The sequence below is a fragment of the Epargyreus clarus genome, unplaced genomic scaffold (genome assembly GCF_041222505.1).
Source record: "Epargyreus clarus isolate Ecla_fem2 unplaced genomic scaffold, WU_Ecla_fem_2.2 ptg000023l, whole genome shotgun sequence".
NCBI lineage: Eukaryota > Metazoa > Arthropoda > Insecta > Lepidoptera > Hesperiidae > Epargyreus > Epargyreus clarus.
In genome coordinates this window covers 11,743,830-11,763,750 of record NW_027332230.1, presented here as the reverse complement: position 1 = coordinate 11,763,750, position 19,921 = coordinate 11,743,830, and the positions used below count along the sequence as shown (strand labels likewise).

General features: G+C 34.5%; 1 protein-coding gene across 2 annotated transcripts in view; it reads left to right on the top strand.

The window, feature by feature from the left end:
• Positions 1 to 19,921, top strand: part of LOC140751639 (roundabout homolog 2) — a 77,042-nt gene that overhangs the window by 47,771 nt on the left and 9,350 nt on the right. For both annotated transcript variants that reach the window (XM_073085615.1, XM_073085614.1), the window contains exon 2: positions 6,719 to 6,856. In XM_073085615.1, the coding sequence (XP_072941716.1) occupies positions 6,808 to 6,856 (49 nt within the window). In that variant the 5' untranslated portion in view covers positions 6,719 to 6,807. The remainder of the gene's footprint in view (positions 1 to 6,718; positions 6,857 to 19,921) is intronic.

Genomic DNA, 19,921 nt, shown 5'->3' with positions numbered 1-19,921 from the left:
ACCACCTTCAAAATCTGTATTAACACAACGACATTACCTTACCTGTGATGGTAAACATCGCACATCCAAATCGTAGTTTCATTTCCCCGGAATTTCCAAACATAAACAGCTTACTCCATATGGTATACATTCAAGAAATAATATTAACCAGCGCCGCATACAATCTACAATGTTAATAAACTATGTTTACGTAGCAGGTGTGTGAAAAATAAACATCATGAAGCCAGCGCTTAGTGCATTTGCTAAAGTTATCTCTGAACCACTCCTCGAAAGTAAAAAGTCAACAATCGTATTATGTCTTGAGTGACGCCACATAACTAACGAAGTTAATGTTGTCACAAAAAGTTTTTTCGACAAACTCTAGACAAATAAAGAGGCTGAGTGTTTATTGAAATATTTATGACTCTTTAAGAACTGTGCGGGGTTATAAATAATAACGAAATAGGTACACATTATGTAAGTTTGATACTTGAGTTAGCACAAAGTAGGTAAGGATTCGGTAAGCGCCAGTGAGCAAATTAGAAACATAGGCGACCTTACTTAGCTACTCCAATTAGGTTCGTCGTATCAAAGTTGGCATTTGATATGTATGAGCTAGCCAACAGGTGGACTGCTCACCAATTCATTACTTCAAGTAAAATTTCCGAGTTAATTTTCCACACATTGAAGGCTAAATATTCTACTTTGCAAGCGTATTAATAGAGGTTTTCGAGTACCATTCAGCGTGCATTCAAAATTTACAGCATTGAAGTAGCAATTTGGCCCAAAAGAGTTCATTGTTTACCGAGTGTTTTGTATGGCGTCCCATCATCGCTCAAGTGGCAATAAATTATACTTAACCTTGGCCACGTTTGTTTTGGTTAACCGTTTGTTTCTAGACGCATGTGGCATGTGCATCGTGAGAACTCTACAACTTATGATCCTAGATTAAGAAGCCACAAAGTTAAACCAACTTATTGTTTGAAAATAAACGTTTTTTTTCGCTCTATGCGTCGGAGTTCAAATCCCATTCATGATACATGTATTTTTTTAATGAAACGCTTATTGTAAATTATTTAATAATGAAAGAAAAATGATAAGCAAAACCCAAATACCTGCGAATTCAAAAATTTGCAAGGTCTACTAAACCGTACTTGGCCAATATGAGGAACGTTATCTCAAAAACCTTTCTCATTCTGAGAGGACGCCCCATCCCCAGCAGTAGCATAAAAATGAATTGATAATGTTCATTACGAAAAGTTAAAAAAAATGACAGTTAAACTACAGGTACGGTACAGTTAATAAACGGTAAGGTTAATAAACTAAAGATTATGCCCTTTTAATGATTTATTTAAACGCTTTTCTACACTCACAGCCCCACATTAGGATTCCCTGTGTCGTGGGTGCCATGGACACACATATAGACAAATACACAAACACCCAGACCCAGAAACAGAAATCTAAATTCATCATTTTAGATCTGTCTGGCCGGGGATCGAACCCGGGACCCTTTGCGCGTCAGACCGGTATGGTGTCCGCTACGCCACGCGGGTCGTCATTTAAATGTATAATAATAATATGTATAATGTATAATATTGCACACTATTGCTAATCATACGACAAACGCATTTAGTACTCACACTAACGCAACCGTAATACCCAAAAACAATTTCAATAACTCGTTACATTATTCTGTTGTCGGTATTTCAATCATCACTCATCTCGAAAATTTCAATATTGCTGCCCATTTCGAACTCAATCGCTCCAAATAAGACTAATGAAGTTCCATTCCACAATTCCACACGTTATCCACATCGATGAGATAAACGCATTATGACGGATTAAGCGAAATTGTAATGAAAACTGTTTTTGTGTTATAAAGCGGGGTTCAGACATGTGGGTGTTTACCGTTAGAAAATAAAATTGGTTTACAGCTGTTTTAAGTTATGTGTATTGTACTGTAGGCTTTAGTCGGTATGTAATGAAATTAAGTAGGACTACGAGTATAAGTCCTTATCAGCCTCATGTGTGATATTATTCTTAGGACTGTAGGATTATTGAAGCACCTTTCCTAATTTTGCGGCGATTAACAACCACATATTCGTATGTGTGTATAGAATATGCACGTACTTAATAAGTGGTATATTTGGCAATTGTAAGGTCGTTCCAAGTCACATCTCTTTTCGTGTTATGAATGGCACCAAAACAGATTTGAGCGTTGCAAAATTTACATGAGCCGGTTCAATTTTTTTTTATTGGTTAAATTTTTATTATTTTAATTTAGTCATCAAGGGCAACTAGGTGTCTATGATTGACTTCAAATAGGACTCCACTTGTATTTAAGGATGACTCCACTTGATTTATAATCAGGTATAATATACTACATGCACTGCTGGTTAGCAACTTAACTTTTAGTTTCTTAAAATGAAATGAATAGCCTAGTGATTAAGAAACTCGGTCTCATGATCGAGGGGTCCGAGGTTCAAATCCCAGACACGGTCCTCTGATTTTGCAAAGTTATATGCGTATTAGAAAGTAATGTTCACTTGCTTAAGGAAGGAAAACATCGTAAGGAAACCTGCATACCTGAGAGACTTATAAAAAATCTCAGAGGTATGTTAAATGTACCAATACGCACTTGGCCAGCGCGGTGGACTATGGCCTAATACTTCTCATTCTGAGGGAAGACCCGTGCCCAGCAGTGGGTTGATGATCTTCATCATCATTACATGCACTGCTAGTTGGCAATTTAACTTTTAGTTTCTTAAAATGAAATGGATTATTAAGTATACTCCTGTAACAGCCTCTGCTTTCAATCCTAATAAAATAGGTCAAGATTACCCGTGAGATGTTTCAACATCGTAAAACTTATTTTTGATGTTAACATTTTCCTCAGCAATATTGTCAAGTGATAAAACTGAAACACATCCGTTATCGTAACGTTCGGAGCGAATTTATTGGTCGGTCCGTAATCTACGCCAGCGATTCTCAAAGTGTGAGAAACCCCTGGGGGAAGCAAGACCTCAATGTTATTGAACGATAAAGCTCTGTAAAGAGAGAAAAAAGACTAAACAAACTTCAAACTTATATATTAACTACAATAGTTATATTCCAAACTTTATGATGAATGCGAAATATAGACGTGTTTAAAATATGAACAGACCTTTTAAGTACTTAATTATATATCAAAAATACCTAATTACAAATGAAATGAAAGAAAAATGTTAGATATTTGAAATTTAATAAAATACAGTACCCTTACCTTGAGTTTTCAAAAAATCGCACAATAAAATTTTACGTTAAGTTTACTCAATCCATTATTCTGTTCCATTTCCTTAGTAGACTGAGTAAACATAACAATAAGTAAGTGCTCAAGTCTTTTTGTCTACCTCACATGTTCGCAAAAAAGAGAGACAAAACATAAAGCCATTTTGTCAATTTATACATTTAATGTTACGTTACTGTCACTATAGTTCTGATACAATCCACTAGGGGCGCTGATTGGAAATTGTATGGGCAAATACGTTAACAAATACCAAAACAGTCATATTTGTCAAAACGTAAAAACTCATGGTAAGGGTACAGGTGAGAAATCGCGTACCCTACCACGCGGTACTTACTCGAAATATTTTACATCATAAACGGTTCGCGACACAAAAGATTGAAAACCACTGATCTACATAATATATTTATAATATGTGTCGTATCTTATCGCGGGCTAATGCAGCATCTTATTATGAAGATACTTTTATTATCGTTCTACAAAAATAGTGAGAGCTTAACAATGTTTACTAAAAGCAAAACGTTGCTCAACTGGTTATTGGCGTTTTGTTATCAGTTGCGTCGCGTTAATCTTATCTTTCCAGCCATTTATCCTTTCCAGTTTAAAAATAGACCGACGACCTGCGTTGGTATTAAAATATCTATATTTAAAAATCAACTCGAAAAGGTTTTATATAATTGTAATGATTTTTTACGATTTCAAAACTAAGTAATTCAGAACGAAGATAACACTTTGGCCCACAAAAGACATTGAAATGTTTTATAGGCAAAAGTGTATTTGCAAATTGCATTACAGTAACAAATTTTGAACTAACGTTACAATGCTGAATCGTTGCATTCGTTTTAGTGCGTAACTATAAAGTTTCAATGAATAATGTACCTAGCACATAAATAGACTAGACTAGTACAAATATTTGATCCGTATTCTAACGCCCACACCGTGGCTCACCCACTTCAACCGGCGGATGTTTTTATTAAGTGCAATTTAACCAAACTAATTTGAACTACAAATACAAATTACAACTAAATTATTAAGAGAAAAGAGTTACTCACCCTTATTTTTCAATACAAATCGTACTTGAAAACATTGAATGTAACATGGAATGCATATTTAGCAGTGATAGCCTAGTGGTTAAGAAACGCGGCCTCTCGATCGAGGGGTCCGAGGTTCAAATCCTAGGCACGCACCTCTGATTTTCAAATTTATGTGCGTATTAGAAATTAATTATCACTTGCTTAATCGGTGAAGGAAAAACATCGTGAGGAAACCTGCATACCTGAGAGATTTATAAAAAATCTTAAAGGTATGTGAAGTCTACCAATACGCACTTGGCCAGCGCGGTGGACTATGGCCTAATCCTTCTCATTCTGAGAGGAGACCCGTGCCCAGCAGTGGGACAGTAATGGGTTGATGATGATGAACATGGAATGGTTCAAAATACATGTTCGTTTTTAAAACTACTTTTATTGTATTGATATTTTCGAGTAGTACTTGACGCATTGTATTGGTTCTCAATTAAGCATATTGATTCTTATTATAATTTTGGAGGAAGTGTCCATTACAATAAGTGTGCTGTCAGTCATAATATTTACATTTTGTCATGTAATTTAAAATATTGAAGTATGTGTCGTTCGGTTTATTAAAATATTTATTTCTTAAGTAAATAATTCTAAGAGAACAATATTTAGATAACAGTTTTGTTTTAATAATTTCTTGATTATAGCGAAAAATATTAATTAGAGGAGTTAGGAAAATCAATACTTTAGTTTGTAGTCGGACTGCTGTCGCACGGCATTAGGACGGATGTCGTACTGCACGGACTGTTCTGTTATTCAAAATGTCCTGACTTGCGGGAACAGTTTTTACGTTTTTATAAAAATGACTGTTTTTGTATTTGTTTACGTATTTGCCAATACATTTCCACTTAGTGCCCCCAGCGGACTGTTTTAGAACTGATTGAAAATGTATGGGAAATACGTAAATAAGTACAAAAACAGTCATTTTTGTTAAAACGTAAAAACTCATACTAAGGGTACATCCATCCATTAGGGACCATCGGTTAATAAGATCATAGACTGGAGATCTCCAAATTCCGCGTTTTTTTATGAAATATACAAGGATAACGATTCGATAACGATTTTAGTCTTAAAATCGTCTAATTTGAAAGCGCCCTTAGTCCAAATCAGAGTGCAATGAAACCTGTGGGAACTTCGTAAACAAAATATACAACCGTTCGAAACAAGTGCTTTAAGTGAAGTTAGTGCTGTAACACACAAATTAAATAAATATATCAAACCCGACACATGTGAAACATTTTCATGTGAACAGCCTATGTTTGGATTTTATTAAATTTTGATTTAAAATTTCAACGAAAACATGCCCATCCCTATTACTATGGCATAAGTTTTGAAATTGTATGGCAAGTCTCGAGAAATACAAGTGGAGGTAATTCTGGGAGCTTTACTGAGACAAGTTTAAGAGTTTCAAATCTCACTTTGACAGATGTTTACAGTCTCTTTAATACAGATAAATACTGTGGAGTTGTTTACATTTGTGCAAGAGTTTGGGAAGTGTCGCCCGCTACTCAATCAACTGGTTCGTTTGGATATTTTTATTGTGAAATCATTTTATATGTGTTAGTATATATGTCGACCGACCTACGCTTGGCTAGTTTGATAAATTATGGCCTAAACTCTTTTCAATCAGAGAGGTAACCCACTTGCTAATAGGTTCATAATCTTTATACAATTTCATTTGATATGGGTGAATTAATACACACATCTATGTGTATTTATAATCAGTATTCTTATTTTGATATTATTATTTTTTATTTTTACGTCTTCGAAGGCAATGTTTTTTAATTTTATATTTCTCATGGAACTATGAATGCCAGCGACTTCTTTTTGAAAGTTAGCCGAACCACATCTATATTGGAATAACTATGAGCGCTTTGAGTTTACATAAACTAAAATCTGCAAAAACAAATATTGAAGCTTGTAACGGCTGAACTAATTAGACACGACACATTTTGGAAGCTTACATCATCAAACGATATTTCTATGTAAAATTGTGACCTAATTCTAAAGTCACAGACGAAATAATGTTTTTACCATTACACTAGACTCTACGAACTAGAAGCAGATATTTTGATTGCTTTACCAGCTTACTAGTAATTTCATGGTTTTCATTATGATGCAAAAAGTAATGATAGACTTATCCAAAGTACAGAGCACGGATTATAATTTCGACCCCTCATGGTGGGTGTCCTGGGTTCAAATCCTAGATCATATAATTCTAAATCATATAATTTCTAAATCATATAATAAATTATATGCGTACTTACTAGAAACTTACTAGAATTTACTAGAATATAATTATTTCTGATAGGATTCCATGCCCTGCAGTCAGTAATGAGTTGATGATGATGATGATAAATGTTATTTTCTTTTGTTCCAGATGAGAGAGAAACGACGAACATGACCAGTTTAACCTGAAAACTGGGATTATCCTGAATTAGCCTTAATATGTGGGAGTAGTTCATCGTAATGGACACGGTAGCCATCCTCACGTCTCTATTGGGACTGTTTTGTTTAGGTAAGTTGAAAACCAATCTAACATTTTTATTACTTTGAAGGTGGTAGAATCTTTTGTGGTTCGACCCCGGCGGCACCACCGCCACACCTATTTCTGCCTCATAACAGCAGTGTTAAGCGCTGCTGTGGTTTGAAGGGTGTGGTAAGAGAGACATACTTTTCCAGGGCGTTCCAGCTTTGTCCAAGGACGGCAGTAACCACTTACCATCAGGTGGGCTGCATGCTTATCTGCTACTCATGACTAATTCAACGACACCTCTTAGATATGTATCTTAAAAACGTCGAGCCGTTTGAGCTCCAGGGCGAACCAAAAAATTAGACTCATATATACCTACACTCAAAATACATTACCCTCCACAAACTGTTACTTAGTTAACCTATTAATAATACAAAATAAATAAAAATTAAGTTTTTGTATAGAATGATCCGACGCGCGTAGTACAACGGTATTTATATTGGTCTGACATGAAAGGGGTTCCTGATTCGATCCCTGATCAGATAAACATCTAGATGACTTTTCATATTTGCTCTGGGTCTCGGAAATTGAGTTTTTGTCATTACATGTTCGTAACACCCACTACCCAATTTATTATAATATTTATTATACTAACTATGAGTGTCAACGTATTAAACTATATTGGACGTTATACTTCTTTTGGGAAAACAGATCCGTGTATATTATGTGTAACACATATTTTTTAGCGTTGGATCGAAGTTGCGGGTGCCGATGTAACACATAATTTATGTGAAGTATTTAGTTCGTCTCTTGATCGTTTGACTAATTTAAATTAGTTTGCATAAAAATATTTTAGTTACGCTAAAACTTTTTAGGCGTGGCAGAGCGGCCACCATACCGGTCTGACGCGCAAAGGGTCCCGGGTTCGATCTCCGGCCAGATAGATATCTAAATGATGAATTTAGATTTCTGTTTCTGGGTCTGGGTGTCTGTGTATTTGTCTATGTGTGTGTCCATGGCACCCACGACACAGGGAATCCTAGTGTGGGGCTGTGAGTGTAGAAAGCGTTTATAAGGACACAAAATGCTTTGTTAGATACGTTGTAATGCAGTAAATACTATATATTTTTATATTATAGCTCCAGAGTAAAAGTTAAAAACCATTTTCACCTTCAAAATACGGACAGAAGAACGTAGTCATGTGTTATAAAATGCTCTTGTCGATAAAAATTCACGATAAGAATTGCGACAAATGCATCTAGCATTCGTCGCAAAATTTTTATACAGTTCATATTAAATGTTCGGAGTAATAAAATTCTGCAGTTTTACTGCCTACTTTATTAAAATACAGTAAAAAGCCATTTTAAGCGGAAATAATAAAATTCCGAATGAGATATTTCTGCAAACATGCCATATTATGTTTGCCTAAATATGTCTTTGCGTCTCAATTAACATGACGTTTTTATACATAGATAAGTATAGATATCTTGTTTGAAGGATGCCATTAAATGATTTAAACGGCTGACGATTCTGTCAGCCATTTAATAGCTGTCATTGTATAATTTACGTGGGACAATGCCGACACGCGCAATTAAGTCACAAAATCGAAAAAAAAGTGCGGAAAAATATCGTTTCATTCGTAAATGATCTTAAAACTACATTTTTTTAATATTTTTCATAGATGACAGTGACAGTTTCAAATGTCGAAACCGGTTACATTTTTTTGATAGGAGAGGGTAATCTTTACTAATCTATATTTTTATATTACAAAATGTTATGATGACGCTATAGGAAAATGTAAAAAAGAGATAAAAAGCATTTTAAAAATACATTTAGCTTATAATCTTAGTAGAAAGTAGATACCTATATAAAAGTTCAAGATCTGTCAACTGGACGCCATCCGAGTAACATCTGTGACGATATCGTGCGCAGTTTATTTAAGTTTGTGGTGCGATAAGTGAACTAAGATATTCAAAAGTGAATAGAAACATAAAGTTACAGACCGAGGTATATCCTAGTGTGAAACTGTGCTTGTGCTATAACAAACATCACGAAAAACTGTAAAATAACAACTGAGTGCTGTTGAATGAACTCCAAAAGTACCCACATTTACCGTGCAATATCGGCTCCCAAAGTGATCTCATAAAACGCGTAAGCGTATTCAGTCTCTGCGGCACTTACGACCTTTTATCCGTCAGAGTTAGCGGCGCATCGTGTCGGGGCCTTTATTGCAGTGCTAATTGATTAACTTCCACTAGTAACGTAATACCTCGGATAACCGCAGGGCATTTATTGCTGTGCACATTCAATATAATATTTATTGCTTACTACGGAAGTGATCATGTCGTTTGAAAATATTGAATGGGGATGCTGTGCAACGAATAATGAAAATGAAAAACCATAATCTATGTTTAAATGCAAATAAGAAAAAACCTACAGCATTTTTGCAATTTCCCAAGGATTGGCTATGCCCACGCTGTCGGGAATCAACACCTAAAGCTTGTAAAAATGATAACACCCCTATCCGGCACTACCAAAATGTCACGACCCGCCCTGTAAAGAAACCAACATTAACATCGGCTGGGCATCAGGATCCTCCTGTAACACGCGAAGATATGCGGGAAGTTATGGAAGATGTCATAAAGAAGCATATGTTAGATTTTAAGAAGCAATTTGCTAACGAGCTCGCGGCAATAAAAGAGGAAATTGTTCATGTCAATAAAGCTATGGGCCATATGAATGATCAATTTGAAGACATAATGAAGAAATTCAACGATAACTGTGTTCTGCTCAAAACCCTACAAGAACGGGAAAGCCAAATGCAATCAAATATATCAAATCTCATGACTCGAATAAACCTTTTGGAGCAACATGCGCGGTGCAAAAACATTGAAATACAATGTGTCCCAGAGAAAAAATCAGAGAACTTATTTGGCATTGTTAAGGAACTCAGTACTGTAATTGGGTTCGATATGCAAAACGACAACATCATCCGCGCCACGAGGACTGCCAAATTAAATCTCGAAAACAAACGCCCGCGTTCCATCATAGTTGAGTTCAGTAACACAAGAGTGCGTGATACCTTCCTAGCTGCAGCCATAAAGTTCAACAGGAGTAAAAACCCCAATGAAAAGCTTAATAGTACCCATGTTGGTCACACTGGACCCAAGACTGCAATATTCGTGATGGAGCATTTATCTGTACAAAACAAATCTCTGCACGCGGCCGCCAGACAAGCAGCGAAAGAAAAAGGATATAAATATGTATGGGTACGAGGTGGACGAATTTTCATGCGTAAGAGTGACGATTCAGGATATATTCTAGTAAGAGACATGAGCACCCTAGATGAGTTAAAATAGCATAAAAAATATAAATATATATATAAATATGTTCTGGTGGTGTTAACAACACATAATGGATAGTATTACAATATATTATCAAAATACGCGTGGCTTAAGAACAAAAACGCAATCATTCTACCAAAAATTAGCGATTACTCATTATGATATAATTGTATTGAGCGAGACTTGGTTAAATGTCAGCGTATTAAGCACCGAGCTTTTTGACGACCGTTACGTAGTCTATAGAAGAGATAGGTGTTCTTCTGGGTTTAACAGGACGAAAGAGGGAGGAGGGGTGTTAATGGCGATTTCTAAGAAAATTTCTTCTAAAAGAATGTTTGACTGGGAAAGTAATTGTGAAGATTTGTGGGTGGTTATAAATGTACCCAATAAGAACTTCAATAAACAAATAGCCCTCTGTGCCGTCTACCTCCCTCCTCCAGTTCAGAAACCCTTATTAGAGCATTACATAGACAACTGTAATTTAATTTTGGAAAAATTTGATGGTCATACTTGCTTAATAGGAGATTTCAATTTAGGTAATATCCACTGGGATGTGATTAGTAGTAATAATAAGGCTTCATCACAAAATTCCTCTGTGAATACTATGTTAATAGACTTTAGCTACGTATTTGATCTTAAACAATGTAACTCCATAGCCAATATTAACAAAAGGATTCTAGACCTTGTATTCTCAGACGTACCAAACTGTAGTGTTTTACAATCAACGAATGCCCTTTCTTTAATCGATCCTCAACATCCACCGTTAGAAATTGAAATTATGTTAAATAGGAACTACAGTCTTACAAATAATTCGGAAAATCTCATATATAATTATTACAAAACAGATTTTGATGCTATTAATAAAATTCTGAACAATACGAATTGGAATAAATTATTCTCTGAATGCAAAGACGTTAATGAAATGATTAACATATTTTATAGAGTACTTAAAGAATTAATTAAAAAATATACACCACTTCTCAAACGAAGGAATGGAAAGTATCCTCCATGGTTTGGGCAATCTCTCGTTAAGTTACTACGAGAAAAAGAAAAATTACGTGTCAGGTTTAAAAAATATAAAAATCCAATGGATGAAATTGAATTTAAATTAATAAGCAAAAGATGTGAAAAGTTAGCAGAGAATCAGTACAATAATTATATACAAGTAGCCGAACAAAGAATATGTGACAACCCCAAATACTTTTGGTCTTTTATTAAATCAAAAAGAAGTGAAAATAATTCTTATCCAAGTATGATGACGGATGGAGTGAATGAAAAAACAGATGGAAATGAAATTTGTAACTTATATGCAGAGTCATTTTCAAAAATATATACGTCAGACTCTATTAATAAGAATATGATTAATCCAACATCTAATTATTTAAATGTCATAGCACAGAATAGCTCTAGTATTGGGGTATTAGAAATATATCGCGAATTATTATTGAAAAAACTAAAGACTGTCGATACATCGAAAGGTGCGGGTCACGATGGTATACCACCAGTATTCATTAGGAATTGTGCAAATCAGTTAGCAACACCCTTGTATCATATATTCCAAAAATCTATTACCTCCGGAACTTTTCCAAATGAGTGGAAGATAGCAAAAATAGTCCCAGTCTATAAATCTGGCGATAGAAATTCTGTAAAAAATTATAGGCCAATTTCAATTCTATCGACAATGGCTAAAATTTTTGAATCACTTGTATGCCCATCTATCCAAAGTCACTTTCAGCAATATGTTACAGATCATCAACATGGGTTTGTTAAAGCTCGATCCACAAGCACAAACTTAGTTTCTTTTGTGGAAAGTCTTGCTGAAAGCATTGATAAACAGGAAGAAGTAGATGTCATTTACACTGACTTTAGCAAGGCTTTCGACAGTGTACCACACTTATTGCTTATTGATAAACTCAAAACCTATGGTTTTACAGGAAATTTAATTGATTGGATAAGATCTCTCATTCTTTGTGGTAGTAAATGGATACAACTCTAAATCACATAAAATAATATCGGGGATTCCTCAGGGTTCACATCTGGGACCAATTCTCTTCAACATATTTGTAAACGATATGCCCAACTGCTTCCTTTCATCTGTCCCATTCTTGTTTGCTGATGATCTTAAAGTTGTTCGGAAAGTTAAATCGCAGTTAGACGTCTCTATGCTCCAACAAGACCTGGATAGGTTGTGTCAATGGTGTTGCGTTAATGGCATGAATCTAAATATAGATAAATGTTTTTTTATAAAATTCACAAAAAAAATCAATACTGTTGATTCAAAATATTATATTCAAGGAACGCGTTTACAAGAGGAAATTAGTATAAGAGACTTGGGGGTTACATTAGATAAAAAGTTAACATTTTTGCCTCATATAGATAATATAATCAAACGTGCATCCAATATGCTGGGGTTCGTCATAAGAAACAGTAAAATCTTAAAAAAACCAGAGACTAGAATCCTTTTGTATAATACTTTAGTACGAAGTGTGTTGGAGTATTGTCCTGTAGTTTGGAGGCCTCATTATGCGGCTCATATCCTTAGAATTGAACGTGTCCAGAAAAGGTTCTTATGGCATTTATCACACTCTACAAATACTTCAAAAAGAATGCGCACATACTCTGAAAAACTTGAACACTTTAATATGTCTTCTTTGAATAAGCGAAGAATACTTCTGGACTTGACATTCCTTTACAAAATTCATAATAACGTTATAGATTGTCCCCAACTACTTAGCAACTTTAAATTTAGAATACCCCGAACCGCCCCGCGCCATCCAACTTCACTTTTTGTTCCGCCGCTAAGATTAACAGTTTTAGGTAGCAATTCTCCAATACCTCGTTTAAGTAAAACCTTTAATGATTGGTCCATTGATGAACAAATTGATTTATTCTCACTCAAGCTTCACCAGTTTCGACATCATTTGCTCAAGAAAATCCCAAATTAAATTCCACCATTACTATTAAAATCAGAATTACCTACATCAATATAGTTATTAAATTAGTAAAACATTGTTTTAAGTGAAGCGCCTCTGTTACTTAGATATTATGTTCATTGCATGCAGTGTTTACCTATAAGTGATTGTGCATTTAGCTATATTATAGGTTATGTTGTAAGAAGTTATTGTAAGAATGTAACAATTGTTGGTAAACCAAATAAATAAATAAATAAATAAAAGTTCACTTGTGTCTTGGTGTATTCAGGCTAGTTACGTAACACTTACGTAAGCAGGTTCCCGTGTAAAAATAGGGCGCACGATAAATTTGCAAAACCTTTGGGGTTAGGTCATGCCCTTAAAACCCAGTAGCTTCTTAGTTAAGTAAGTGTAAGATTGAGTGCTGCCCTAGTTCCTATCGCGGTCATTATCTGCTCTTTCTAGGTAAAAAGGTTAGAATTTACCTTGTGATGTTAAGTAAATAAATGCTTAAGCTTTTTCCTGTTTTACTTTAAAATACTTAGGTAACGCTTTGCTTTGTGAAATATAAATGAAAAGTGATTGAAAAGCTTAATTATTAAATGCAGCTAAATTAAACAAGTTTGTTAAGAGCAATGAAATAAGTGGTTAAATCTTCTTTGATTGATTTATAACTATGGTAATAAATATTATACAAATGCAACTGTTTCATTTATGGTTAAAATAAAATAAAATATAGTTACTCAACATTGATGCTTTCTGCTAAATTTGATGCTTATTTGAAAATAAAAATTTAAAGGAGCATGCAGTTTACCTATACGTAGGTATTACCTATAAAATACGCCATAAGGACTTTTTATTTAAAAATATCTATTTGTTGCATAAAAAAAATATAAAAACGTAAGTACTTATTAAAAAGCATAATACTTTTTTATTTGAATATACGCATTATTATTATGTAATACATACCTACTGAAATAAAAAATATGCAACATTTTTGTAACACCCCAATCTTGGAAACATTCCTACAGCTAATTGCAAAGTTACCCAAAGTTATTCCGTGGTGTGCTTAAATAAAAATAACAAATTCATGGTAAAGTCAAGGTTCAACCGCGCTAATAGCGCGCCCTCGCCCTCCCGTGGGGTTGCATTCCCCCACATTCGATATTTAGTGCCACACCGTACCATCTTAGATTTGTGGCACCACTTAGCAAAGTCAGAAGCGTCGCGCCAACAATATTGCCTCAATTTGTCTCGGGTTCAAACGAAATTGGAGCTAATTACAGGAAGTATCTGATTGAAATAGAGTTGGGGGATTTGAACACATTGGCATATTAACTTTTGATTTAGAAGCATAGATACAATAACAAGCATAGAAACAAAACAGAAATTATATTCATAGGAATAATTTGAGCATAAATTATTTACTCTACCAATTCCCATGAGAGCAGTGTAGTAGAGTAAACCCAAGACCCTCCCAGTTATGAAGAAACTTATGCTTAGCAGTGCTATATAAAATGTAGGGTCTAAAAAGGAATTTACATAAATAACTTGAACATGGTTCAAAACAGTTATTTAGCATTTCTAATAAATCTGTCGATTTTGTAAATTATTTAGGGTCCACGCAATATCGTTACTTTTATTACTCATACCTATACCGTATTTAGTTAAATGACAGTAATTTTATATCGTCAACCCTCTAAGAATTCTGATGGAAATGAATGTCACTACTTATATACGTATAATCACTATTCTTGTGACAAGTTTTCCTACGGTGTTTTTTGCGTCTGATACTATATTGAAAAAATTTAAACCCATATTTATGAATACACACGTATAATGACACCCTAGGGTCCTTTTAACAGCGAGGACATTACTTATTGACAACGCTCATTAAGTTAACAAAACACACATGCGTAAGTCACATCTGCCTGTAACACATATTTTACAATTAACACACAGTCTACGAAATTCCTAACTAACACTGCTTCGTTTCCCGCAGCACGCGTATACCCCTCATTCAACTATTTTAGACTGTGGTTCGCAGTCGGTGTATAAAAAGAGATCACCCCAGGCGGTTATCAAAGCGTAAAGAAGTTAAGCTAATGTTAAACGACGCCTATCTTTTGTGTCTAATGCGTGATGGATGCTGCGTGAAATACGGTGAAAAAAGAATAATAAAAATAAACAGAATCAATCGCTCGGGTACTTCACAATAGGCATAATATTGTACGTCATTGTGTTCAATGAGATATTTGAAAAATGGTTCGTATCTACGATCTTGCATCGAACTGTGACTTTTATGAATACAGACAGTGTGACTTGTGTAACTATAGTCCATATAAATGGGCGTTTTAGAATAAAATTATTTTAGTTTTTCGAATATAAAGGAGCGGAAGTATAAAAAACGTCGGTGCTTGAGAGCGATAACTTATTGGTCATGTGTGCCGATTTTAAAACACTCAATCATATGCCAACCTATTCGGCAGATAAGTTCCCGCCATTTTTTTAAAGATTTAATTTTTAATCAATATACAACTGATTATATATTTTCCTTTGTCTTTTACAACTTATTTCCAACGTTAAAATGATTTTCATGTTATCATTATAATATCTCTATGGCAGGAGCCACTCGGTTTCGACTCGAAAGCATCATACAACCCAGTTGTCAATTTTGCATTTTGAACGAAACTTCGCGCATATGATCACGATATTCCTTTTTTATCTAAAAAGTAACCTAAATGAACTCAAAAAAAACAAAAACTTTACATTCCAGAAGATTGAAGTTAGAAGAAAAAATATTGAAGTTTTTTTTAAATTTACAAACCCTTAAATTCTACATTAAAATAAACGGCGGAAACTTATCTTCCAACTGAATTCTTCTCTTAATACAGATGTCCCCGGCTACCTAATAAGTAAATGTTATCTTAAGGATCATCGCCAAAATCTTTTTTGTCGTGTCGCTTGTGAGACCGATCAGATAGCTTTCAGTTTGCAAACTACACCCTTTTATCTCCGCGCCGATATATCTTATTAATAGTGACGGTTCGAAGGCAAATAAAACGCATGTTCTGTTGGTTTTACTATGTTTTTTGTATGGTCCTGTCATCATATATTATCGAGGATAATGTGAGGAAATCTGTTTATGCGTAACAAAGGAGTTTGCGATGTTTGCGAAAGTGAATCTTGATTTATAATTTGCCTTTATTTGAATATTTGCTTAAGAAAGGCATCGTCGTCAATCCATCACTGTCTGTCTGCTGGACACTGGTCACGTGTCAGCATGAGACTGCTTAGGGCATAGACCAGCTACAAGTGAAAATTAGTAGACTTTATTAGGTATAAAGTTAGGTGAAAACTTTTCTAAAGTAGGTACTCCAGTATGTAAGCGGCGAAAGTAAAATATCGTGAAGAAATCTTCAAGTAGTTTTCGTCCACCTTAATACCAAGTAATAATTAATATGTAACTGTTTATTGAGAACGTTAAGTCACTTTTCAAATTACTAGGTACCTACTGTAAACAAAAGCATACAGCAATAGTAACCAAAGAATCCATTGTTATTATATAAATTATGCTCGAATTATAAGCGAATTTTTCAATTCACAGTTTGTTTGAACGCATATGTCACGGATACGTTAAATTAAGGCTACTTTAAAATAGTATCCATGTTCCGGCATATTATTTCATCTGCCCACACGCGCATGCTTTCAAAACACGCCAAAAATATGTCACAACTCGCAACCGTCGCCGACGCATTTCCGTAGAATATCGAAGTTACTTTCACAACAAAGTTCGCTTGTCAAAACTAAACCCGATACATATATACAGCTACAAAGTTGAAAATTAAAGGAGACATTGTGAAACTGGCGCGTCCGAAAGTTCATTTTGTAGGTGTCAGCTCAAGGGATGTACTGATAAAATATATCGAAAGTTAGATAATATCGACCATAAAAATATATTACATTGTCGCTGATACGATATTAGCATAATTATGGGAAATAAATGAATTATCGATACTAAACATTTTAAGTAGTATATGACAACTCAGCGAAAAAAGTCTTCAAAATTTCAAATCTTTGAACTATATCGTTGAAACACAAAAATCTTCCTACTTAAATATCTTAAAAACTATCGACGTTTCGGCACTATCGCGTGATTTTTTTCGATACTATCGATATTTATATCGATAATTTCACATACTTGAGTCCCAGCTGCCCTCGTTCCGGACAGGGCCGGTGAAAGAAGACGCTGTGTCAACAATTTGTCTCAACACAGAATAGCTTACAACATAAACATTGTAACACGAAATTCATATTAGCCTAATCCGCCCATCCGAGATCGTACGCACATGTGCTGTTGCGTGTTGCATTTTTTGCCTCGTAAATGCTAAGTGCTATTTCATTAACCGTGACATTCCGGGACCTTGTGATATTTTAGTCTGCCATTTTTTGCTACAGATTTTTAAACGATTTGTCGTGCTCATAAATTAATTTGACTTTTTCGCGTTTTTTTATTGCGCTTATGCGTAAACAAATATGCATTTAAGTAAGCATACATTTTTTGTTCTTTAAATTTATATTCGTTTTCTTGTCTTTACACTAGAAAACACTTGTATTGATTTTAAAATATATATAAAAAAATCAAAATTAAAAAATATATATACAAATATTGAGTCACCATGGCTCAATATTTGGTAAATAAACTCGTATTTCAAGTAACACTCATTACCCCGAATACTAAGCCGAAACAACTTGAAATTGAACTTAATAGCTCAGGGTCATATTCCGGAGGGGTCCAAAATTGAACACGTGTACAAAGTTCGAAAAATCATGATTACGTCCTAAGGGAGCCAATCACGGTCATTAGAATTAGATATTCCGAATTCAACTGCGATCGAGTTACAAGGGGTGACAGTTACGAGCCCTTGACATTTTCATGGGCCCGCTGTTGACGTGAAATTAGGTCCCAATGCAGAGCGATAAACATTTTTTCTAGGACAAATAGATAAAAAATAACAAAATTGAGAAAAAACCTTAAGTTATTATAAAAATAGACATAGGTACCTAATTCCGTGGTATGTTAATGAAAAGCCATAGATCATTTAATTGTTAATTAAATTGTTTGTCTTTAATATGTGGGGGACCCCAATTAGTTATATCTTCATATAGTTTCCTCGAAGGACGTAAATAAAAAAATTATAACTGGCGTATATACATAATGAGCTTTGGCTTTGTTATATTGAAGATATATACAAAATACCGATTAATAACCCCGTTAAAAATGCGCAGTTGTAACATACTTCGAGGCTGAATCATCAGGTAAGAATAGGATTTCCCAAAAGTGTAATAAGTAACGATCAAAGAGATTCCTACAACGTTTGATGTTCACGTGTCGTTCGTGATTCGATGCGAAAGGCATCGAGAACTCTTTGAACAGTGGTTAAGACTATAAACCTAATTTTTCAAATGATACGCATGTTGGCTTAGGTGTAGTTCACACGGCACTATCCATTTTAAACAGACAAAAAACACAAGTCGTTTCAAACGGACATCCAGAGTTTGAAAGTATAGATAAGTTAGTCGGATAAGAACAGTAGGTTCAGGTTAGAACACCAACACTGTGTTTGGTATATGTTGAATAGTTAAATTTAATGTGACTATGAGGAGGTCAGATACTTTCGTTGTTTTCAAAGTAATGTCATCAGATGTCAGACGCGTGCTATAGCAACAAAATAGTATTCTTCTGTACAATGTTCCTTAACGTATTTACATTTAGCGTAGGGCATTCGTGACGATAAATGTCGTTTCTGTTGATATTATATACTCGTAGAAAAAATATTATTATGATTTTCTCTGCCATGGCCCGTGTGTAACACGTACAATGCCTATTAACGGGCCTAATTTTCAAAAAGAGTGCCATGATATCGACTCGTATATTAAATTTCATAACTAATCTAGCTTCAAATAGCTAAGCACATTTTACAATTCGCACTAAGGTACGGCATAGTCGCACTCTATGCTAATTATAACTGAGAACGGTTCATTCGTCCAGACGCACGCACGGACTTAAAGCGAAAACCATGTCTATAAGCGTTTTTTTTATTTATTTTTTATAGCGACGCGTGTCAACATGTGCAAGTATAAATTAGCGGGGGACGACGCACCCTCGCGATTTTTTTTAACAAAGATTTTGAACAATAGAGCGTAACTATCCGCGTGCGAGTTGAAAAATCACTCCCTTTGGCGTGCTGTGTCCCCAATAGCAACTTTTCGATTTGCTTCATTAGTTTTGTGCTTTATAATTATTTATTTAAAATCGGTTTATTTTTAAAATATTGTACTTACGTTCTTTTTGATTTATTTATATAATCTACTCGATATTAATAAAATATAATGTACCTAATTAAAACTTAGGATACCTAACTTAGGAACGTACTTTATATTTTTTGAGATGAACTTTGTACTTCTATCGACTTTTTACGTTAAAATAATTTTAAGTACTACTTACTCGTAAAATCATTTTAGTAAGTTCCTAAAATATTTCTATGAACCTACTTAATTTACTTTGATTTAAGCTCGTTTTTAATAATGAATATATCTAATTTTTGGCCACCCAAAAATAAGCTTGGCTACCTACTAGAAATACACAAATTTCGAATTTGGTAACCAAAAATTTTACGGACGTTATAAGTAAAAACATACATTTTTTCCAGTATTAAGGTAATGGTGAACCAGTTTTGGGTCTAACCGACTTTGAAAGGTCCGGGCAGCTGTGACCAACGACACAAGAGGTAACACGTGTGTCGTTTCGCAAAATGTTATTACTATTTTATACCGGAAGTTAACGTTGAACG